Source organism: Ostrinia nubilalis, chromosome 18 (genome assembly GCF_963855985.1).
Source record: "Ostrinia nubilalis chromosome 18, ilOstNubi1.1, whole genome shotgun sequence".
NCBI classification, from domain to species: domain Eukaryota; kingdom Metazoa; phylum Arthropoda; class Insecta; order Lepidoptera; family Crambidae; genus Ostrinia; species Ostrinia nubilalis.
In genome coordinates, this window is record NC_087105.1 from 1,050,041 (window position 1) to 1,074,756 (window position 24,716).

The 24,716-nt window shown below is 44.5% G+C and overlaps 1 protein-coding gene across 1 annotated transcript in view; it reads left to right on the forward strand.

Moving 5' to 3' along the window:
* Positions 1-623: 623 nt before the first annotated feature.
* Positions 624-24,716, forward strand: part of LOC135080801 (5'-3' exoribonuclease 2 homolog) — a 39,696-nt gene continuing 15,603 nt past the window's right edge. The window contains exons 1-16 of the mRNA XM_063975523.1: positions 624-814; positions 1,052-1,291; positions 1,640-1,869; positions 2,102-2,208; positions 2,364-2,522; positions 2,961-3,268; positions 4,704-4,901; positions 8,222-8,272; positions 9,086-9,234; positions 17,018-17,186; positions 18,421-18,510; positions 19,672-19,828; positions 21,058-21,249; positions 21,336-21,465; positions 21,704-21,850; positions 24,131-24,327. Of these exons, the coding sequence (XP_063831593.1) occupies positions 740-814; positions 1,052-1,291; positions 1,640-1,869; positions 2,102-2,208; positions 2,364-2,522; positions 2,961-3,268; positions 4,704-4,901; positions 8,222-8,272; positions 9,086-9,234; positions 17,018-17,186; positions 18,421-18,510; positions 19,672-19,828; positions 21,058-21,249; positions 21,336-21,465; positions 21,704-21,850; positions 24,131-24,327 (2,599 nt within the window). The 5' untranslated portion in view covers positions 624-739. The remainder of the gene's footprint in view (positions 815-1,051; positions 1,292-1,639; positions 1,870-2,101; positions 2,209-2,363; positions 2,523-2,960; positions 3,269-4,703; positions 4,902-8,221; positions 8,273-9,085; positions 9,235-17,017; positions 17,187-18,420; positions 18,511-19,671; positions 19,829-21,057; positions 21,250-21,335; positions 21,466-21,703; positions 21,851-24,130; positions 24,328-24,716) is intronic.

The window sequence follows — 24,716 nt, forward strand, 5'->3', positions numbered from 1 at the left end:
ATATTATGAAATGTCATAAACAAATAACTATAAAATAATATTGTTTAACATTTATTTCAAATAACCATACAAATAACCAATCTTTGGTTTTCGAACGTCGTGCTCTGTGGTATCTGTGTCTGTGGTCATGTTTCCGAACGTGCACTACACTAATGCTATCTCACTCTATTTTATCCAGTGTTGCCAGAAGGTTACTTTTGTAACCTTTTAGGTTACTTTTGAACTGCTGTGGTTACTTTTAGGTTACACTAATGAAAAGGTTACTTTTAGGAGATTTTTCAGAAATTGTAGAATTAACTTTACAGGTTATTCAGTAAAAAATATTAATAGTGACAATTTAAAAATTATGTCATAAAGTGCATTTAATCTTGAATTTGATTTATTATTTGTTAAAAAAAATGAGTTTTAGCGAATGTTTTTCGATAATAAAACGCAAATCCATGAAACGTTTTTATACGACTGGTCACTTTTCGAATTTAGATGATCAATTATTGTATTCATTTTCCATCCATGAACAACCTTACACATCATCGCTCCGCACCCCCCCCCCCCCCCCGTATGAAGGTTACTTTTTTTTATATTTCTGGTAATTTCTGACTAGACCCGACTGGCAACACTGATTTTATCTCTCTCTCTCTTTCCTAAACAATGGCACCTGCGTCGATTTGTTTGTGTTGAATACGTAAATAAATTGATTTCAACTAAATTGTTTTAAACGGGAGTGTAAAAGTGTGTCAAGATGGGAGTTCCAGCATTTTTTCGGTGGCTCAGCCGTAAATATCCAAGTGTTATTGTAGAATGTATTGAACAAAAGGTAAAAATGTATTCCTAACCTAAAAATGTTGTGGTATTTTTCACCGTGGTATTTTTTAAATTGTATTTCTCTGTATCTTTGCGATTCATTGGCCTATAACGGCAATAACTACCTAAATTCATTGACATAACTAGAAAACTACCATCAACCACGCAATATTTTCGTTGTGTCTACTTACATGACGTACATTACCTTGCATGATTTTCGATTGAAACGCCTTTATTTTGTTATTTTCAGCCAACCGACGTAGATGGTCAGCTCGTGTACGTTGATTCTTCGTTACCAAACCCCAATGGGGTAGAATTTGACAATTTGTACCTGGACATGAATGGTATAATCCATCCCTGTACCCATCCTGAGGACAAGCCTCCCCCGAAGGATGAGGACGAGATGATGGTGGCCATCTTTGAATGCATCGACAGGCTGTTCCGCATCGTCAGGCCCAGGAAACTGCTGTACATGGCCATTGATGGTGTGGTAAGTTCCCGCTTCAAAAGTATTAATTACGTACCTAATTAATTGAGAAACATACAGTTAACACATAATGATAAAACAAATCCTTTGAGTAAGGAATGTACAAATTCTACCCTCTGGCCAATTTTAACTATCAGTTCAGTTGTAACACCATTGCTGCACCATTTATGCTAATTATAAAATGTTTGTATAGTTTTTAAAAGGAAGTTATTATGTCCATATCCTAGCCTTCATGCCTAGTCTTGAATATCTATTCCATTCTGTTTAATTTTCATTTGTAAATCAAAAAATCATTATTATGCCAATAAATTAATAATTCACATTATGTTAAATTACATTATTATTACACAGGCACCCAGAGCCAAGATGAACCAGCAAAGGTCCCGTCGTTTCCGTGCCTCCAAGGAGACTCAGGAGAAGATCGATGAGATCGCCCGCATCCGCTCCGAGCTTGAAAGCAAGGGGGCGTACCTTCCCCCGGAGAGGCCCAAGGAAGCGCACTTCGACTCAAACTGCATTACTCCCGGGACTCCCTTCATGGACAGGCTTAGTAAATGCCTTCATTACTACATTCATGACAGGTGAGAAGTGTGTTTTTTACTACAAAAAGTTACAGTCACGATTGTTTGTCTCAAAGCATTGGTAGGGCAAAAATTTTTTTTTTTTTTCAAAAAAATTGTTCTATGACATTTTTTTTAGTTTGCCCTTTTTCATTTTTATTGTCCAAACCATGTCATAGTGTCAAAGCTTGAACTGGGCCAGTTTATTGAATGATAGTATCTAGTCTTCTAATGTGTACCTATTTACCAACAGATTAAACAATGACCCTGGCTGGAAGGGCATCAAGGTGATCCTCTCAGACGCAAACGTGCCTGGAGAGGGAGAACACAAGATTATGGACTACATCAGGAGGCAAAGGGGTAAGCTCACTATATTTATATGTTTAACAATACTTGTTCTTTAAAAATGCTATGGGCACTATTGTCGAAAATTAAACTTGCTGTTTATTAGATAAAATAATAAAGTGAAATATCAGAGTACAAAAAGAACAACTTTAATTTTTATTACTTTTTAGCCCAACCGGACCACGATCCGAACACGCAGCACGTGCTATGCGGAGCCGATGCGGATCTCATTATGCTGGGGCTGGCGACGCACGAGCCCAACTTCACCATCATCAGGGAAGAATTCAAGCCCAACAAGCCGAGGCCTTGCGACGTCTGCGGGCAACTCGGTAAGTTAATTTGTATAGCTCTAAGCGCGTGTTTTGTGGAGCTGATGTGGATGTTAACTGGACTAATGCAGATCTGAATATGTCGTCAGCGACACATTTACGATATTTGTGATCTCTGGCAAAGATTTGTGATTTTACCAATTTATTCCAACATCATAAGATTTAACACCATCAAGGATTTAGAAAGTATTTTCTTCTATTGCCCACAAATTAGAAATGTGAGAGATCTTGTCTGTGTAAAAAAGTTATAAAAATATTCCAAATTAATTAGGTCAATTATAACTTAAGTAGTCGAATATCATTTTTTCCATTGTAATTCCTGTGTCGGGATCTACAGTTGACTGCCAAGAGCCAACAATAACTTTATTTTTTAGGAGGTTAAGAGGCCAAAAAGTATAGCAGGAATCTACAGCAACTAATAAATAATTTACTCCCCAGGGCACGAAATGAAAGAGTGCACAGGCACCACGCCCGACGCGGCCCTGGTCCGCTCAGACCCGGCCTTCGGCAACCAAGACAGCTTCATCTTCGTGCGCCTGAGCGTCCTGCGGGAATACCTGGAGCGAGAGCTGCAGATGCCCAACCTCCCCTTCCCGTATGACTTCGAACGGGCGCTGGATGACTGGGTGTTCATGTGCTTCTTCGTGGGCAACGACTTTCTGCCCCATCTCCCCAGCTTGGAAATCAGGGAGGGCGCCGTCGACCGACTCGTCAATTTGTATAAGAAGTGCGTCTATAACACTGGGGTAAGATAACCTATGACTATTTTATACAATTTTTCAGTTTTTGTCTATAGTTCGTAACAAATATGTATGTTTAGAAAAAAAAAAAAACATTTTTCATTCAAGCTTTATACAGCAATCAAAACTTAGCTTATGCATTCGTATGCATTCTTTCGTACGTGTATTTACACGTCTTTGTACACGTTTAGACTTTAACTTAACTCATTCATGTTAAATACTTGTTTGATTGTATTGAATCAGTTTGTGCAAAAAAAAAAACCAATCCACTTGCTTTTTATGGTTTTGATTTGAATAAGGATGAATCAGTTTTTAGGATTCCATACCTCAAAAGGAAAAACCGGATCCCTTATTTCACTTATAATATTCTCTGTCTCTGTACCTCCTTATTTCTTCACTGTCTTGGTTATTAACCTGCCGGGATAGAATGTGCGCTGCGATAAGCATTTATCGCGCCACTTTATCGATCATACGCGATAAGCCCATACACTTGTCGTCTATTATCGATAAGATTTTATCACGACACGCATCCTAGCCCCGTTACAAACTTGACCTTCACTGGTTGGGTTTTTATTGGCGGTCAAACTGTAGATCCTGGCTACACAGGAGTTGCAGCGGTGGGAACGAGAGGTGGCAGTAGTCCCGTATCCTAGCCAAGTTATTAATAACAACTGTCTACAGCATTTTTGCGCACGGGTTATGCATAGCTTATTTTTATTGCTTTATGACCTAGAATTAAGAATAACAACAAAAAATTGTTCTGAATTTGCTTTTATGTGTAAAAAATAGAAAAATTCATATCAATGAATGTATGAAACATGAACATAGAGATGATTCAATTTGTTGCCAAATATATTTTTTTCTTTCTTTCATTCATTCTTTATAATTATTAAAACGTACCAAACATCCATTTAAGATTCATTCTCACAAGAGAAAATTTAAAATAGAGTCCAAATATTTATTAAAAATTTAAAGTTCTAATTTCCTGTCACGTTCCATAGAAGATTTTTCGCATAAAAATCTAACCCTATCATGCTTTCAGTATACTGGCCTTGGTAACGTCGTCTCTCAAATCTCACTATATTTTGATGAAAGCGTGGCCCTTGTTCTTGCGAATAAGCCCCCATAATTATTTATAAATATATCCCAATGAGAATGGGACGTGCATCTTTAGAGACATTCTACTATGAAGATGGAAAATTCAAATCGCTATAACTTCTTAAAAAGCAAATATTTTCGATTTGTAATCGCACTTTTTTATATAAATTTGCTTATATAATCAGAATATAATAAGTAAAATCCATGCGCAAAAAAAAATTTTTTTTTTGTTGACCGGTGTAATCCGCGTATCCCTGGCTACACAGGAGTTGCAGCGGTGGGAACGAGAGGTGGGAATAGTCCCGTATCATAGCCCAGTTATTAATAATCCGTGTATTCCCAGGGATGGATCACCGACTCGGGTGACGTGCGCCTGGACCGCGTGCAGGTGATCATGACGGAGCTGGGCCACGTGGAGGACGAGATCTTCAAGCGGCGCCATCAGAACGAACTCAACTTCAAGGCCAGGGACAAGGCCAACAAGAGGCGCCAGCAGAAAGTCAACTTCTCTCTGCTGGAGAACACGCAGTTTGCGCCTGCTGTAAGTAAACAATACGTCTTCTAGTATGTGGGTAGTCTTCTAGCTGCACCAGAAAGAACTCAACTTCAAGGCGAGGGACAAGGCTAACAAGAGGAGACAGCAGAAACTCAACTTCTCTCTGCTGGACAACACGCAGTTTGCGCCTGCTGTAAGTAAACAATACGTCTTCTAGTATGTGGGTAGTCTTCTAGCTGCACCAGAAAGAACTCAACTTCAAGGCGAGGGACAAGGCTAACAAGAGGAGACAGCAGAAACTCAACTTCTCTCTGCTGGACAACACGCAGTTTGCACCTGCTGTAAGTAAACAATAAGACATCTTTATGTGCTGCTAATCTTCTAGCGGTATTAGAACGAGCTCAACTTCAAAGCGAGGGACAAGGCCAACAAAAGGAGGCAGCAGAAAGTCAACTTCTCTCTGCTGGAGAACACACAGTTTGCGCCGGCTGTAAGTAAACAATACGTCTTCTAGTATGTGGGTAGTCTTCTTGCGCCACCAGAACGAGCTCAATTTCAATGCCAACAAGAGGCGCCAGCAGAAAGTCAACTTCTCTGCTGGAAAATACGCAGTTTGCGCCTGCAGTAAGTTACCTACTGTTTACTAGCAATGAGACGCTAGTCTTCTTTTCCAATGACATCAGAACAAACTCAACTTCAAGGCGAGGGACAAGGCCAACAAGAGGCGCCACCAGAAAGTCAACTTCTCTCTGCTGGAGAACACGCAGTTTGCGCCTGCTGTAAGTGAACAATTAGACCTCTTTATGTGCTGGTAATCTTCTAGTGGTATTAGAACGAGCTCAACTTCAAGGCGAGGGACAAGGCCAACAAGAGGCGCCAGCAGAAGGTCAACTTCTCTCTGCTGGAGAACACGCAGTTTGCACCGGCAGTAAGTTACCTACTGTTTACTAGCAATGAGACACTAGTCTTCTAGTTTTCTTTTCAAATGACATCAGAACAAACTCAACTTCAAGGCGAGGGACAAGGCCAACAAGAGGAGGCAGCAGAAAGTCAACTTCTCTCTGCTGGAGAACACGCAGTTTGCGCCTGCTGTAAGTAAACAATTAGACATGTTTATGTGCTGGTAATCTTCTAGCGGTATTAGAACGAGCTCAACTTCAAGGCGAGGGACAAGGCCAACAAGAGGAGACAGCAGAAAGTCAACTTCTCTCTGCTGGAGAACACGCAGTTTGCGCCTGCTGTAAGTAAACAATTAGACATGTTTATGTGCTGGTAATCTTCTAGCTAGCGGTATTAAAAAGAGCTCAACTTCAAGGCGAGGGACAAGGCCAACAAGAGGCGCCAGCAGAAGGTCAACTTCTCTCTGCTGGAGAACACGCAGTTTGCACCGGCAGTATGTTACCTACTGTTTACTAACAATAAAACGCTAGTCTTCTAGTTATCGTTTCAAATGACACCTGAACGAGCTCAACTTCAAGGCCAGGGACAATGCCAACAAGAGGAGACAGCAGAAAGTCAACTTCTCTCTGCTGGAGAACACGCAGTTTGCGCCTGCTGTAAGTAAACAATTAGACATGTTTAAGTGCTGGTAATCTTCTAGCGGTATTAGAACGAGCTCAACTTCAAGGCGAGGGACAAGGCTAATAAGAGGAGACAGAAGAAAGTCAACTTCTCTCTGCTGGAGAACACCCAATTTGCGCCTGCTGTAAGTGACATTCCACTACCTATTACGTCTTCGCGTGTCTTCTAATGAAAACAGAACGAGCTCAACTTCAAGGCCAGGGACAAGGCCAACAAGAGGAGGCAGCAGAAGGTCAACTTCTCTCTGCTGGAGAACACGCAGTTTGCGCCGGCAGTAAGTTACCTACTGTTTACTAGCAATGAGACACTAGTCTTCTAGTTTTCTTTTCAAATGACACCAGAACGAGCTCAACTTCAAAGCGAGAGACAAGGCCAACAAGAGGCGGCAGCAGAAAGTCAACTTCTCTCTGCTGGAAAACACGCAGTTTGCACCGGCATCAGTAAGTTACCTACTGTTTACTAGCAATGAGACATTAGCCTTCTAGTTTTCTTTTCAAATGACATCAGAACGAGCTCAACTTTAAGGCGAGGGACAAGGCCAACAAAAGGCGCCAGCAGAAAGTCAACTTCTCTCTGCTGGAGTACACGCAGTTTGCGCCTGCTGTAAGTGACATTCCACTACCTATTACGTCTTCGCGTGTCTTCTAATGAAAACAGAACGAGCTCAACTTCAAGGCGAGGGACAAGGCTAACAAGAGGCGCCAGCAGAAAGTCAACTTCTCTCTGCTGGAGAACACGCAGTTTGCGCCTGCTGTAAGTGACATTCCACTACCTATTACGTCTTCGCGTGTCTTCTAATGAAAACAGAACGAGCTCAACTTCAAGGCGAGGGACAAGGCTAACAAGAGGCGCCAGCAGAAAGTCAACTTCTCTCTGCTGGAGAACACGCAGTTTGCGCCTGCTGTAAGTGACATTCCACTACCTATTACGTCTTCGCGTGTCTTCTAATGAAAACAGAACGAGCTCAACTTCAAGGCGAGGGACAAGGCCAACAATAGGCGCCAGCAGAAAGTCAACTTCTCTCTGCTGGAGAACACGCAGTTTGCACCGGCAGTAAGTTACCTACTGTTTACTAACAATAAGACGCTAGTCTTCTAGTTTTCGTTTCAAATGACACCAGAACAACCTCAACTTCAAGGCGAGGGACAAGGCTAATAAGAGGAGGCAGCAGAAAGTCAACTTCTCTCTGCTGGAGAACACGCAGTTTGCGCCTGCTGTAAGTAAACAATACGTCTTCTAGTATGTGGGTAGTCTTCTAGCTGCACCAGAACGAACTCAACTTCAAGGCGAGGGACAAGGCCAACAAGAGGAGACAGCAGAAAGTAAACTTTTCTCTGCTGGAGAACACGCAGTTTGCGCCTGCTGTAAGTGAATACTTGGGACATCTTCATTATGCGGGTAGTCTTCTAGCGCCATCAGAATGAGCTCCAGCAGAAAGTCAACTTTTCTTTGCTGGATAATACGCAGTTTGCGCCGGCTGTGACATTCCACTAACTATTATGTCTTCTATCGCGTGTCTTCTAATAACGTCAGAACGATTTCAGCTTCAAGGCCAACAAAAAGCGGCAGTAGGTTAACTTTTAGATAAAATGCTGACAATAAGACAGAAACTAGCAGTGGTATCGGAGTGAACTGAACTTCAAGGTGTGACAACAGGAAAAAGCAAAAGATTAATTTCTCTATTTGCCATTTTATAATCCCGTCAATTTAAATCAACCACTCCTGAAAGTGCACATTCATTCTATTTGGAATACAGTTCGCTGTAAATAATTCCTTGTTCGCAGGCTGTCGGCCAGCAGAGGTCGGTGGCGAACGTGAGGCAGGAGGCCGCCAATATGCGCATCGCCGGCATGCAGGCCGAAAAAGAGGTTTGTTATTTTTGCCTGATTGGCTTCATAGATTTTGATGAGCCGTAGTCTTTATAAAATAACAAACAAAAAATCTTTAAATGTGCGCATATTTTTATTTTAGTCTGTATTATGTTATTGTCCTGTACTACTGTCCTCATGTTATTTAAATCAACATCCTCTCCCAGATTGTAAGTGGTCATCTGAATTGTGACTTTACATAATGTGTAAAAAATTAACTATTATATTCTATCTAGGTTATTCTAGGTTCATTACATTTTATAAGGTTTTGTCACACTGGATGCGATCTGACCATACGGGTACGAGCAAAGAACGCAAACCGCACCGCTGATTGATTGTATTTCCCAGACTGACTGTTACCGTGACCAACAATCTTATTCTTACATAATGCTGACTGTGTAACCTGCCTGCTGCCCGCAGATCGCATCTAAAGCCCGGTTTGTGAGCACATAGAATTATATTGCTGTCGCGACTGTGCGACGGGCGCCCGCAGTGAGTGTGCAAGCGCAACAGCAACATAATTACGCGCGAGCGATAAGGATGGGTAGCTTGGGGTCATTGGACAAAATTCTACGTGCTCGCAGACCAGACTATAGTGAGGCAAATCCTTAAATATCTTTCTATGTGTAATGTAATTTTGCAGGGAAGCGCTGGACGCAGGCCGCTACCAATCGATCAACATGGAAAGCATTAGGGGAGGCCTATGTTCAGCAGTGGACGTCCTATGGCTGAAATGATGATGATGATGATGAATGTAATTTTCAGCAAGAGGATTCCCACAAGCGCGGACGCAAGCGCTCGGCGGCGGAGGCAGGCATGGACTCGGACGACGACGACAAGCACGACGAGGTGCGCCTGTGGGAGGAGGGCTTCAAGGAGCGCTACTACGAGAGCAAGTTCGAGGTCGCCCGGGACAACCTGGAGTTCAGGTGAGAACACGCTCCGTCTCCAGGGCAAGCGCTCGGACTCACAAGCACGAGGTGCGCCTGTGGGAGGAGGCTTCAAGGAGCGCTACTACGAGAGCAAGTTCGAGGTCCCCGGGACAACCTGGAGTTCAGGTGAGAACACGCTCCGTCTCCAAGGCAAGCGCTCGGACTCACAAGCACGAGGTGCGCCTGTGGGAGGAGGTCAAGGAGCGCTACTACGAGAGCAAGTTCGAGGTCCCCGGGACAACCTGGAGTTCAGGTGAGAACACGCTCCGTCTCCAAGGCAAGCGCTCGGACTCACAAGCACGAGGTGCGCCTGTGGGAGGAGGCTTCAAGGAGCGCTACTACGAGAGCAAGTTCGAGGTCCCCGGGACAACCTGGAGTTCAGGTGAGAACACGCTCCGTCTCCAAGGCAAGCGCTCGGACTCACAAGCACGAGGTGCGCCTGTGGGAGGAGGGCTTCAAGGAGCGCTACTACGAGAGCAAGTTCGAGGTCGCCCGGGACAACCTGGAGTTCAGGTGAGAACACGCTCCGTCTCCAAGGCAAGCGCTCGGCGCCGGAGGCAGGAAGAGTTTATTTCTATTTGTTTGTTTGTTTTAGCCAGGCTAAGCTGTTTAATTTTTTATTGGTTTTGAACCTCTTGGGCCACCTGATCCTTGATTCTTGATTAATCTATTAAATTGTCACTACTCGTATTCGTACGTACTACTCGCTACTTGTGACTGCAGCAGCCTACTTGACACTTTACTTAGAGATGGTAAACGAAGCCCTATGCTCCACACAACTCATCCTGGAATTACATGGAAAAAAAGGACAATAAGATTCAAAACTTCAAATAATATTCGACTGTGAATACAATTTTATCGAGACCCACCCCCATAATAGTCTAGTGCCCACCCCAGAATGTTGGGCTACCGATTCACTCATGACCTGTGTGATACTAATTGTCCGTATCCATCGGACATTATACAGGGTGTCCCGTAATGTAACGTCAAGCCGGAACTGGGTGTTGAGGCAAGTTGTGCTGGTTATCAGAAAAATATAAAAATAAATCTATGTGGCATATTTTCAAAATAATAGGCATTTAAAAAAAATCTAAAAATTCTACTCCAGGTGACGGTCCTTTTACTCGTGTTGCCACAAATCTTCACTTTTTCCAAAAAATTTTTTTTGTTATGTAACCCTGAATAATGCTTCTCTAAATTGTTATCAAAATTACAAAACCAGCTGCTCCAGCTTGGATGAAAAAAATACATTATTCCCAAAAACATTTCAAAATAAAAATTTTGCCTAGTTTAAACTGACTGTAATGAAAAAAAATTGTACTACGCGAGTGTGGCAAGTGACGTCATAATTTGGCGCATTTAGTAAGGATTCCAAAATGGTATAACACTTTGTAAAATCTTGCTGTAATTGTCGACAATTTTTGTTTATTGGAAATAATCCCGTTTTAACTTTATCTACCTTGGTTAAAAATATTATTCTCATGTGCCCAAAATTCAAGTTTCTGGCTTAAGTGAGGTGGAGAAGCCATTTTAAAAGATATGAGCGGGACGGATAGGGCCATCTTACCAAGCAGGGATGTTATGGATATCTGTAACCGTAACCGAAACTGATTCAAAAGTTACGGATAGTTTCGGATAAAGGCGGAGTCTAAGGGTACAATTCCAAACTGCAAAACTCTATGAAATCTGCAGTATACACGCCGCAGCTGCAATGCCGCGCTGCCGATTTCATAGTTTTGCAGTTTGCGGTCTGCGGCCCGTCTTGGAATTGTACCTTAAATCTTAATATTTGTTACCAACTTGTCTGGCATTCGCTGGCACCATCTAATATGCCAGCCTGTTTTACCTTTATCATACATAGGTGTCGTCTTAGTTTGTACATAAAGTAGCTATGTGGGTCACGCTCACGCAGCATCTTGCTATTTGTATTATACCTACATTTTTGAAATTCTAATAATTCCGTAACCGAAATTATCCGAAACTTTCGGATAATCTGAAATGATTTCATATCCGTGACCGTAACCGAAACCGGTAAAATATTATTCTAATATCCGTAACCGTATCCATAACCGAAACTTCATATCCTTATTATCCCTGTTACCAAGTACAAATGCAGGCAGAGCAGGTAGTAAAGGCGCGCGCGCACGGGTGACTTTTGTCACAGTATGTCAACTACTAATTACTGTCATGGTGACTGTACGGTAGTCAGTCACAGAAACTTGAATTTTGGGCACATTAGAATAATATTTTTTAACCAAGGTAGATAAAGTTAAAAACGGGACTATTTCCAAAAAACAAAAAATTGTCGAAAATTACAGCAAAAATTTACCAAGTGTTATACCATTTTGGAATCCTTACTAAATGCGCCAAATTATGACGTCACTTGCCACACTCGCGTAGTACAATTTTTTTTCAGTACAGTCAGTTTAAACTAGGCAAAATTTTTATTTTAAAATTTTTTTTGGGAATAATGTATTTTTTTCATCCAAGCTGGAGCAGCTGGTTTTGTAATTTTGATAACAATTTAGAGAAGCATTATTCAGGGTTACATAACAAAAAAAAATTTTGGAAAAAGTGAAGATTTGTGGCAACACGAGTAAAAGGACCGTCACCTGGAGTAGAATTTTTAGATTTTTTTTAAATGCCTATTATTTTGAAAATATGCCACATAGATTTTTTTTTTATATTTTTCTGATAACCAGCACAACTTGCCTCAACACCCAGTTCCGGCTTGACGTTACATTACGGGACACCCTGTATATGAGGGGCCAGGGCCCCCTGAAAAATAATTAGATACGCCAATGTATTAAACCAGTAGACAGAGGTGACTTTCAATCGGGACTATTCCCACCTCTCGTTCCCACCACTGCAACTCCTGTGTAGCCAGGATCTACAGCTTGACCGCCACAAAAACCCAACCAATGAAGGTCAAGTTTGTCCCGGGAGAAAGTTAAACTGTCATTGGACCCGCAACGAAATTAATCAGAAGAACATAGGAGGAGTTCGAAATTAAGGTTCGACTTCCCTCCATTGCAAAGCGGATGACAGGTGACAAACAAAGGTTTAAAACCTTTAAGAAAAAGATTATGCACCACGGACAATAAATTAAATTAAGGGGGCCTATCTTATGAGCAATTAGCAACTACCTGCCAATAATATTTTTCACAAAATCGCTTAAAAGCACGGAAATTTTTCCTTGTCGCGACAAGATCGGTGTAATAAATTGCGGAAACAGATGTATGTTGTATTGAATTAAGCATTATATCACGTTCATGTTTCCAAAGATCACACTCCCACAAGATATGATGGGCAGACTGCTCATGACTGACATCATCAGTGGAACACTCGCAAAAAGGAGACGGAACTAGTTTGAATTCGTGAAGTTTATGTTTAAAGTTGCCATGTCCCGTGAGGAACTGCGACGAGCAATGGTCGAATTCTAACCATCGCCTAGTTAGACGTTCGCGTACATTCGGGAAGAATTTATATAAGTGACGTCCTTTGACTGACGTATCCCATCTTTTTTGCCATTCATTAAGTAAATCTTCTTCAACGACTTCTCGGGAATCAAATAATCGACTTATTTTAGAACGATCGCGGCTATTTAAGAAATCGGAGGTTATATTTTCCCTTGATGCGAAGTACATAGCCGCACGCTTTTGTACCTCTAAGTCGACCGGCAGTACACCAGCCAGGACTGGCAGAGCCTCCGTGCTCACAGTTCTGTAAGCTTTGCAAAGAAAAATCAATGCAAGGCGTTGACTTTGGAGTAGTTTCCGTCGAGCGGCTCCTATAGTAGCTCTGTCAGCCCAAACTGGTGCACCATAGCAAATGGAGCTTAAATAAGTGGCCGAATATATTACTCGGAGGATTTTAAACGTTAGACCCCACGTCGAGGTTGAAATGTGACTTAAGGCCGGGTAGCAGAGAAAATGGCGAAAATGAGGTTTTCATTTATCATTTTTGAGGTATTAAACAGTAAAATTAAAGGCTAAGATTTTTATTGGGCATAGATGAGGATATTTTCTAGGGCAATTAACGGATGGAAACACGATTTGATGAAGTTGACTCGATAGAATAAATTCCCAAAGTTACCTCTATTCGTTTTCTATTTATGGTTTTATTTTTAAAATAAGCGATTTGAGATTCTAAATCTTTTACTAAACTAAAGTTCAGAAATAACTTGAGGGCTTTTAACGGATGAAATTTTTATATTGCGTCTTATTTAGTTACTATGTTAAAAAATGTGGAAAAAATCGTCCATGACGGCTTGGACAATCTCAATCAGTCGCGCGGTGGCGCTTACGGAGGACGGACGCGTGTCAGTTTTATGGCCGTGACAGTTCGCTATTTGTCAATATTTTTGACAATGATGACTTTGATGAGTCACAGTATAATAATATCAGTGCTACTGGAGAAAGCTAAAATTTTTGATAATTAAGAATAATTCTTAATTATTATCAATTTTGTCTACCTATTGAAATTTCTCAATTCAGTTCGCATCCTTTTAAACGAAGACTCTACTCATGATACATAGTACATTCCTCAAATATGAGACAAAACCAATGAGTTAAAATTACATTTTAACAGTACCTACATACAATCGTCTTTACACTCTTTAGAAGACACTGACACTGATACAAATAAATAATAAAAAATTAGGTCAGTGGGTCAAATATAGGGGCAGCAGCACGTCACTGAAAGACGATTCTGTTTACTCGGCATCTGGGCTGGAGAACATGAACCCTTGTTTACAGATGCAGATGTAAATGGAGTTATAACTGGACAAATTTTACATTAAATGTGTAACAGAAATCAGTTAAAAGACACATACATGGAATACCAATAAGGTTGCGGAGGGAAAGCTACCTATATAAACTAGCGGCCGCCCGCGACTTCGTTCGCGTAGACCTCGTTTTACCCCCGTTAGATATCATGTTGATAGATGGCGTTCCACGGCTTCCCCCAAATGAATATTTACGAACGTCATACAGTAGTTTGTCCAGCGTTGTAGATTTTAACCAATGACGATAGGTAAATGGCGCTTTTTAGACACGTCTTATTTATTTATTGAAATTTATTTGTCACATATCGTCATAAGTGTTAGCCTATATGTTAATCTGGGTTATAAACAATAATACTGTAAAGTTTCAACAAAATCCGTTCAGCAGTTTTTGCGTGAAAGAGTAACAAACATCCAGACATCCAAACTTTCGCCTTTATAATATTAGTAGGAAGTAGGATATTTCACAATCCAAACTAATATTTTACTATTTAGTTTAGCATTTACTTACCTACAGTAAATATTAGTTTGGATTGTGAAATGTTTAAAATAAAAAAAATAAAAAAACAAAATAGGGTTTCAAATTACCTATCTTTATCTAATTTATAAAGAGGTAAAGTTTGTGTGTTTGTATATTTGTTAAATTGTAAGGGGTAATCTCGGGATCTGCTGAACCGATTTTAAAAAATCTTTCACCAATAGAAAGCCACATTATATCTGAGTGTAATAGGTTATACATATAAAAACCGAAAAATACTACGCGGGCGAAGCGGCGGGCGGAAAGCTATTTTATTTATAATTATGTACGAGCATAATAATTATTAAAGTCTAAGTCAAACATTCTTTATTTGTGTGGACCTATATTAACGAGAGATTACAAGGCGTCAAATATTTCAAGAAAAAAATTAAAAACTATTATAAAGCTAAATTTTGCTCTCATGGAGCCTTTACCTACTCTGACAAATCAAGACTTAAAGAAGAAACTAATAATAAAACTATTTAACTGTCCTGCAATGAAAAGCTTGATCGGGTACAACACCTCAAGTTATTTTAGAACTTGATTTCATTAAAAGACTCTGAATATCAAATCGCTTAGGTATCTAAAGTCAAACGATTCTGAAATGTCAAGTGGCATAAAGTTGGGACTAATGAATAACCCATTAAGATAGTGTGTTCTTTGTATGACGTAGGCATCCGATTTTCCGAAATGGGGTCATGAAATGAAGTGGGTGAAAAAAGGGGGCAAAGATTGTATGGGACAGTGATTCTTTGGTTCAATCTACTTGAAATTTTGCTTAACAATTCCTTAATATTATAATTCATGACAAACGTGTGAAAGGGGTAGAAAGTTATTTTGGGAGTCATTTGCGTCGAAGTTGATATCAATACTAGATACTTACTGCTTTTGATTTAATTACTTTTTATTTTTACAAGTGTTTGAAAACTCCATGTCAGTTTGCAATCAATGTCAAGTGAAATCTCAAATTGAAATGTCCAATCTCAATGAGGAGGCTCTGCATTTATTCCTAGAATTCCCCTAACACCGTCAAATTAACCTTTCGAATTCAAGACAGTGCAGTTTCCCATCAAAATCTGCTTCGTAATGGCTATAAACAAATCTCAAAGTCAAACTCTAGCAACCTCTGCATAAACTCCCATGAGTGCTCAGAGCGGGTGCCTGCGCCAGGTAACCGCGTGTGATGCTCATAGTGATTTTCGATACCGAGCCCCGTAATACGTTGTACATAAATCATGGAAAGAAAACACCCAGACCAATACAAACAAATATGTATGCAATTTTAGTATGATATTTTTATTTATTAATAAACAAAAAGACTGAACAAAATTGATGCGTGTACTGATTAATGTAATTAACCACATGCAAAGTTTCATGAATTGCAACAACTATAATTTTATTATCCAAGCTCTAAATAATCGCTACTACGAGTAACTGAACATAAAATGTTTTTCTGATGAACTGATCATTAAATGACCTACCGATAGGTCGGGTGACGTAATCTTGAAATTCTTTTGAACTTCCGGAAGGTCGGGTGATGCCACGCCTCTTTGAACCGTGTTTACTTTGGCAGTTATATTTTATATTTATTCGATTCTAAAATATATTCCCAAAAATTCTGAAAGGTGTTTTAATTTGTATCACTTGGATATGATTTGTATTAGAAAGTGTTGTGAGTGTGACGCTTGAACGGAAGGAAGTCAACCTAACCTAACCAACTGGTATTTTTATACTGTGTAGCTGGGAGAGCTCTTTGGCGCGCTGTCTTCGGCGAAGTATTGCGCGCGCAGATTTTGACAGCGTGAAATACCTACTTTAGCAGAAATACCAAGCCTTAAGGCATAAAAGTTCTTTTTAGCTTTTTCACCGATCTGTTTAATGTGCTCGACAAAACTAAAGTTTTTCTCTAAAATTAGTCCGAGATAGCAAACAGATTCCCGTTTTTTAACAGTTATTTCATTGAATTTAATGCGAGGCAAAACTTTAAGATTACCTTTTAATAGAAGCTGATAAGTTTTGTGAGGGGCAAACTGCAAACGATTCCTGTCTCCCCATTGAGATATTAAATTCAAGCATGTATCCGCTAGATTTTCAAGCTTTGATCTAGTGTCAGCCTCTATTAAAAGGAGACCGTCATCAGCGTACCCGGTTAACGAACAGCCTTCGGGTAATGGTAATGCTAGAAAATCATCGAAACCCAAATTCCAAAGGTAGGGCCCAGGGTAGACAGAGGTGACTGAGTTTGTTGAAGTATAATCATAGTAAATACAAATGAGTAGGTCATCTTCATAGATACGCCCTAGCGCGGTTTGTATGTGAGCGCGCCAATACGAATGCGGCGCGCACGCACACACTGAAAAAAATTTAGCGTTGATTAGCGATGAAGATGACCTACTCATTTGTATTTACTCTGGTATAACTTTGGTCTTCTGCCGAACGACCTCGTTCCTCCAACTCTACTAAATAGTTTCCATTCGCAGGTACCGGGTGGCGCTGCAGTACGTGCGCGGGCTGTGCTGGGTGCTGCGCTACTACTACCAGGGCTGCGCCAGCTGGAAGTGGTACTTCCCCTACCACTACGCGCCCTTCGCGTCCGACTTCGTCAACGTCTGCGGCCTGGCCACCAACTTCGAGGCCGGCACGCAGCCGGTGAGTCCCTGTCTATGTACAGTTACAGCAAACGAGGCGAAATAGCTCTTAATACAAAGACATAAGATGCTGAGGGCTGCGCCAGCTGGAAGTGGTACTTCCCCTACCACTACGCGCCCTTCGCGTCCGACTTCGTCAACGTCTGCGGCCTGGCCACCAACTTCGAGGCCGGCACGCAGCCGGTGAGTCCCTGTCTATGTACAGTTACAGCAAACAAGGCGAAATAGCTCCTAATACAAACACATAACATGCTGAGGGCTGCGCCAGCTGGAAGTGGTACTTCCCGTACCACTACGCGCCCTTCGCGTCCGACTTCGTCAACGTCTGCGGCCTGGCCACCAACTTCGAGACACTATCTTACCTTATCAATGCACATCGACCCATTGGGATCATTTGTGCTTCCCTTTACCTTTATTCCGTCTCATCCGCAATAATCCTATCTATAAGGCAAATCAAATGCTTGGGGGAGATACTACACGGGTGTTGACGTTGCAGTACGTCGTTTTATATGTAGAACTACGTAGCGACACCGCAACGTCAATTAGATATCATCGCCCAATGTGACAGCCGACGACACATTTGTTAAAAACTTGACGAAGATTAAGTTGACCACGACTTATCAACATTTTGACGACGCCAACTTTATAGACAACTTTAGAATCTACGTCGATAGTCCTAGTACCGGTCACTTACCTAAATATACAAGGCATAAATTGTCAATAAAATCTGTAATGAATGTTTTTTTATGTTTCAAACAACCGTTTGTTAGTCGTATACCTCGAAATCAAAAAATCCTTGTAGCTTTTCACCTATTCGCATTTCACCGTGATAGCGTTTTTTGTTGTAGCGTGTAATATCGGTAGTGTATTTTGTTACTAGCATATATTTTTAACAGATTTTTACAACAGTAGCTAAGTGCTCTGGAATTAAAACATCAGCAGTGGTTCGAAAAGTACAATTTCCAGTGTGCCTTTTTCGATTTCGATACAGAGCGTCTCGCTTTGTAAAAAAGGATGGTAATTTATGTGCATATTCCTCAGTCCGGCAGGAAAGTAAATCTACTATGAATTTTTTAGACAATTGTAATTAGCGATCAAAAATTATACTACAAGAATAAAAATCCATTCAGAAATTTTGATTTGATTTGAATAGGTGAAAAGCTACAAGGATTTTTTGATTTCGAGGTATACGACTAACAAACGCAAACAACTAGCTGATCAAAGTGTAATTGCAGTTCCGGCCGCTGGAGCAGCTGATGGGCGTATTCCCGGCGGCTAGTGCGCAGCACGTGCCCAAGCCCTGGGCCAAGCTCATGAGTGACCCCGTAAGTAACGCGCCCTCATCATCATCATCATTGCAGCCATAGGACCAGGCCTGTTCATCTCCGCGAGTTTACATCGAAAACAAAACACGCACTATGGCCCACCTACAGGATACTATTCGACAAGGCCTCACATACGAGCGAACATTGACTCACGCACGCGTATTCTTGTGTATGATGGAAGAAAATAAAGAAAATGGTATACTAAATACCGTGCAGTATTTAACTGCCTAAATAATAATAAAAACACAGAATGTACTTTTTTAAGTTGCCCCAAGACACTGAGAGGTAAATAAGTAGTTAATATTATTCATGATAATTCATGCTAAATCATGTATTTCCTCCGCCATTTTCTGCAGTTTGGCACCTCACGTCACATCATTTTACCGAAGTCAGCCCTATAGCTTCGGCGCAGTACCAATTGGTACCGATCACTGACGTTTGTCAACAAAATGGTGCTTGACTCTTGAGACAAGCTAAATTACACCATATTGTTAATGTAATATAATGATGATGAATGTAATAAATGTAATGATATTGAGCATAATTTTTTTTAAATACCTTCGCGAAGTAAAACTTCTGTACGTAGTACTTATTATTATTCTGTGATAGGACGTCCACTGCTGAACATAGGCCTCTCCCAATGCTTTCCATGTTAATCGATTGGTAGCGGCTTGCGTCCAGCGCTTCCACCTTTATGATGTCGTCGGTCCACCTTGGTGTAGGTGAACGTCTCACGCGGCGTTCAACTTGCCCTACTCAAAATATATCAAGCTCTCTTTCGAATCTCATCGATTGTTCCCAAACGGTATAGTACCAAGTTCATTATGTGACGAGAACTAACGTATTCCTTCTCCAAGGTATAGATAGACCTTGCCTTGGACATAGGTCCATATAGAAATTAATCAAAATGTGGAAATCACGTAGCATGCATGGCATGCACACTAAAAATCACCAACGTTATTCAACTTCCACCACGAGTAGTGGCATTTATCGCAAGCAAATCGTGCTTTGAAGAGCATATCTGTATGATGTCATTTGACAGTAAGCTTGGTTATTTCCTTACACGCACTAGAAAATCCAGTACGTCTATAGACATAATTTACTTGCTTTGAGTTGTCATTATTATCAATAAATGTATAATTATAATTATTTTGTATGCAGCACTCCCCAATCATCGACTTCTACCCGACGGACTTCAAGATCGACCTGAACGGCAAGAAGTTCGCGTGGCAGGGCGTCGCGCTGCTGCCTTTCGTAGACGAGGCGCGCCTCTTCCGCGCGCTGGAGCCCTACTACAAGGACCTCACGCAGGCTGAAAGTGAGAACAACTATTTATTTATTAACCTATTTAGGACAACTAACAAGACAGGCACAAGTGACGTTGTGACGAGTAATCTTGGGCTTTTCGGCCCGCTAACGTAGTTAATGCGGCGTACTAAACTAACTCGCTGTGTAGACCCGGCGTTCGGCTGCTGCTCAGCATTGGCGTCAACGGCTACCTACGTTGAGTCAGTGGCGAGTAGTAGATAGAGTGATGAGCACTTCGTAGATGAGACGCGTCTCTTCCGCGCGCTGGAGCCCTACTACAAGGACCTCACGCAGGCCGAGAGTGAGTGCAACTATTGTAGCGAGTAATAATCTAAATATAATAACTCAAAGGTGACTGACATAATAATCTATCAACGCACAGCCCAAACTACTGGACGGATTGGGCTGAAATTTGGCATGCAGGTAGATTAGATGTTATGACGTAGGCATCCACTAAGAAAGGATTTTACGAAACTCCACCCCTAAGGGAGTAAAACGGGATGCACGCGTACGAAGTCGGCTACCTATTCTTTTTTTTATTATTTACTATATTTTGACGTTCATAAGTGCCACTTGTGGTCTAAACTGAATAAATACTTTTGATTTTGATTTTTTTATTTTGGCCGCTAGTCTTGGGCTATACGGCCCGCGGATGTAACGTCAATGCGGCGTATCAACTCGCTGCGTAGACGCGGTGTTTGCTAGTCGCGGCGACGCTGAGACAGTGGCGCGTAGTAGGCAGTGTGAGGACTTCGTAGACGAAACGCGCCTCTTCCGCGCGCTCGAGCCCTACTACAAGGACCTCACGCAGGCCGAGAGTGAGTGCAACTATTGTGACGAGTAATCTTGGGTTTTGGCCCGCGGTCGAATCGTTAACGTGGCGCTATCACTGTCTCAGCGTATTGGTATCGCGGCGACGCTGTTCCCTTGCCGCCTCTACGTCCCCCATACTAGCGTCTTTATTTCGTACCTATCAGCAGCTTGTATGAAAAAATCTCGATTCGCGTCCACATAACATTGTGTCAGCTTCAGTCGCTACGTATCGTGACTGGGCCCCGTTTGCTCATACATCTATGGTGAAAACTTACGTTTCACAGTTCCACTACGCATATTTGCACCGTCATTTGTATATGTGCCTCCTGTGGAAAAGCCTTACATTTCTTGAATATTTTTCAATACTAATCAGTTCTTCACCCCCATTTAGGCTTTTCGAAACTGATGCACTTATTTATCCAACAGAACAGCGCAATATTCGCGGCCTAGACCGCCTGTACGTGAGCACCGGCAACAAGAGCTACGAGTTCCTGCTCGGCCTGTACGAGGAGGCCGGCCACAACACCAAGAGCCTCATCCAGAGCGAACAGCGGTATCCGTACCGCTGCGACGGCGTGCGCGGAGACGTGCTGCTTAGCGCCGACCACATCGTCGGCGGCGGGTAAGTGTCCCGGCAGTGTCCCGCTGTCCCAGCAGTGTCCCACTTGTCCCAGCAGTGTCCCAGTGTCCCGCTGTCTCGGCAGTGTCCCGCCTGTACGAGGAGGCCGGCCACAACACCAAGAGCCTCATCCAGAGCGAACAGCGATACCCGTACCGCTGCGACGGCGTGCGCGGTGACGTGCTACTTAGCGCCGACCACATCGTCGGCGGCGGGTGAGTGTCCCGCTGTCCCGGCTGTGTCCCGCTGTCTCGGCAGTGTCCCGCTGTCTCAGCAGTGTCCCAGTGTGCCGCTGTCCCAGCAGTGTCCCAGTGTCCCGCTGTCCCAGTAGTGTCCCGCTGTCCCAGCAGTGTCCCGCTGTCCCGGCAGTGTCCCGCTGTCCCGCTGTCCCAGCAGTGTCCCGCTGTCCCAGCAGTGTCCCGCTGTCCCGGCAGTGTCCCGCTGTCCCGGCAGTGTCCCGCTGTCCCGGCAGTGTCCCGCTGTCCCGGCAGGCGGCCACAACACCAAGAGCCTCATCCAGAGCGAACAGCGCTACCCGTACCGCTGCGACGGCGTGCGCGGAGACGTGCTGCTCAGCGCCGACCACGTCGTCGGCGGCGGGTGAGTGTCCCGCTGTCCCAGCAGTGTCCCAGTGTGCCGCTGTCCCAGCAGTGTCCCAGTTTCCCGCTGTCCCGGCAGTGTCCCGCTGTCCCGGCAGTGTCCCTCTGTCCCGGCAGTGTCCCGCTGTCTCGGCAGTGTCCCGCTGTCCCGGCAGTGTCCCGCTGTCTCGGCAGTGTCCCGCTGTCCCGGCAGTGTCCCGCTGTCCCGGCAGTGTCCCGCTGTCCCGGCAGTGTCCCGCTGTCTCGGCAGTGTCCCGCTGTCCCGGCAGTGTCCCGCTGTCTCGGCAGTGTCCCGCTGTCCCGGCAGTGTCCCGCTGTCCCGGCAGTGTTCCGCTGTCCCAGGAGTGTCCCGCCTGTCCCAACAGTGTCCCGCTGTCCCAGCAGTGTCCCGCTGTCCCGGCAGTGCCCCGCTGTCCCAGCAGTCTCCCACCTGTCCCAGCAGTGTCCCGCTGTCCCGGCAGTGTCCCGCTGACCCAACAGTGTCCCGCTGTCCTAGCAGTGTCCCGCTGTCCCGGCAGTGTCCCGCTGTCCCGGCAGTGTCCCGCTGTCCCGGCAGTGTCCCGCTGTCCCGGCAGTGTCCCGCTGTCCCAGCAGTGTCCCGCTGTCCCGCCTGTCTCGGCAGTGTCCCACCTGTCCCAGCAGTGTCCCGCTGTCCCGGCAGGCGGCCACAACACCAAGAGCCTCATCCAGAGCGAACAGCGATACCCGTACCGCTGCGACGGCGTGCGCGGGGACGTGCTACTTAGCGCCGACCACGTCGTCGGCGGCGGGTGAGTGTCCCGCTGTCCCGGCAGTGTCCCGCTGTCCCGGCAGTGTCCCGCCTGTCCCGGCAGTGTCCCGCTGTTCCGGCAGTATCCCGCTGTCCAGGCAGTGCCCCGCTGTCCCGGCAGTGTCCCGCTGTTCCGACAGTGTCCCGCTGTCCCGGCAGTGTCCCGCCTGTCCCGGCAGTGTCCCGCTGTCTCGGCAGTGTCCCGCTGTCCCAGCAGTGTCCCGCTGTCCCAGCAGTGTCCCGCTGTCCCGGCAGTGTCCCGCTGTCCCAGCAGTGTCCCGCCTGTCCCGGCAGGCGGCCACAACACCAAGAGCCTCATCCAGAGCGAGCAGCGCTACCCGTACCGCTGCGACGGGTGCGCGGAGACGTGCTGCTCAGCGCCGACCACGTCGTCGGCGGCGGGTGAGTGTCCCGCTGTCCCGGCAGTGTCCCGCTGTCCCGGCAGTGTCCCGCTGTCCCGGCAGTGTCCCGCTGTCCCGGCAGTGTCCCGTCGTCCTAGCAGTGTCCCGCCGTCCCAGCAGTGTCCCGCTGTCCCAGCAGTGTCCCACATGTCCAAGCTGTGTCCCGACAGGCGGCCACAACACAAGAGCCTAATCAAGCGGGAGCACCGCTTCCCGTACCGCTGCGACGGTGGGTGAATGCCCCATTTGTACCAGCGAGGAGGCGGCCATAACGCGCGGCCTACCTGACCCGTTAAAGCCAAAGCACACGATGCGTTGCGGCGCCGCATCCCAAAAATTTCGCCGTATAGTGCGGCGCGGCATACCCATAGACGCCACTATGTAAGACGATGCAGTGGCACCGCTCCGGCGACGCCACGATGTCACCGCAACGCATCGTGTAGTTTGGCTCTTATTGTACCCGTATGGTACAAGTTTCACTAGGTTTGAGACTAGATGGCGGTGTATAAATTGTCCAAAATAAGCGTCACATGAAACCACGCTCACTTTTCCCGTAGATTTCGTAAAAGGTGACTGAGCGACAAACATGCAAACATCGGTCTTCCTAACCCTGACCAGGCCAGCGTAAAGAATGTAGATCAGTTCTCAATATGCTGGTGGCGGCCGTAACTAGGTGGACCGACGATCTGGTAAAGGTTGCGGGAAGAGCCTGGAGGCGGGCAGCGCAGGGCCGTTCATAGTGGAAAACCTTGGGGAGGCCTTTGTCCAGCAGTAGACTTCATTTGGCTGAAGAAACGAACGAACGATGTAGGAGTTATTACAGAATTTTCAAGCTTCGCTTGTTTGGTAACTAGGTAACGCTGCTTAAAATGCTTAGGCTGGTTTTAGTGTCACGCGGACCGTCCGGTGCGGACCCACCCGCTCCGCACAGCCGATCTGTATGAACTTCTAGGTAGCGTTTTAGAGTAGTAGAGAGCGTTGGAGGAACCGCTCGCTCCCTAGATGTTCATACAAATCGGCTGTGCGGAGCGATCCGCACTGACAGTCCGCGTGACACTAAAACCAGCCTTAATATTCAAAAAACTTACTGTGTATGTATGTTTGTCCCCAGGCAACTAGCGTCGCCAGTGATCGGTCTGGCGCCGGTGCTGGGCAACCGCGCGGTGTGCGTGCGCTTCGTGGACCCGCAGTACCCGGAGGGCTTCGTGTTCCCGGCGCGCCGCCTGCAGAAGGCCGTGGACGCGCCGCGCGTGCTCAAGCCCGGGAACCTCTCCCACCAGGAGAACAGGAACTGGCGCCCGCAGATCGGTGAGTCATGGGACCTTAACTAGCTAAAGCAACTTCCAACATGGATGTAATCTGATCAGCATTTTCGCCCCAACTTTCGGGGCCTTCAACAAATCGCACCTGGAGAATTGGAACTGGCGGTCGCAAATAGTTAAGTGATTCAGTGATGACGTAGGGGTATGACAAACAAGAGTGCAGGTTCTTACCAGGGCAGCAAGACAGTTGACGTGGTTTTTGGACTTTAAGACAGGGTACTCCAGCCAGTAACTCCCAATTTTGAAATGATTTGACGCGAGTGACGGTGAGTAATGAGGCCTTCTCTTAACTAGCTACAGCAAGTTCCAAGGACCTTGAGAGCAATAAGGTTCATAATACGTAGCAGCATGTATATTCGCGCGGAGCGTTCTCTA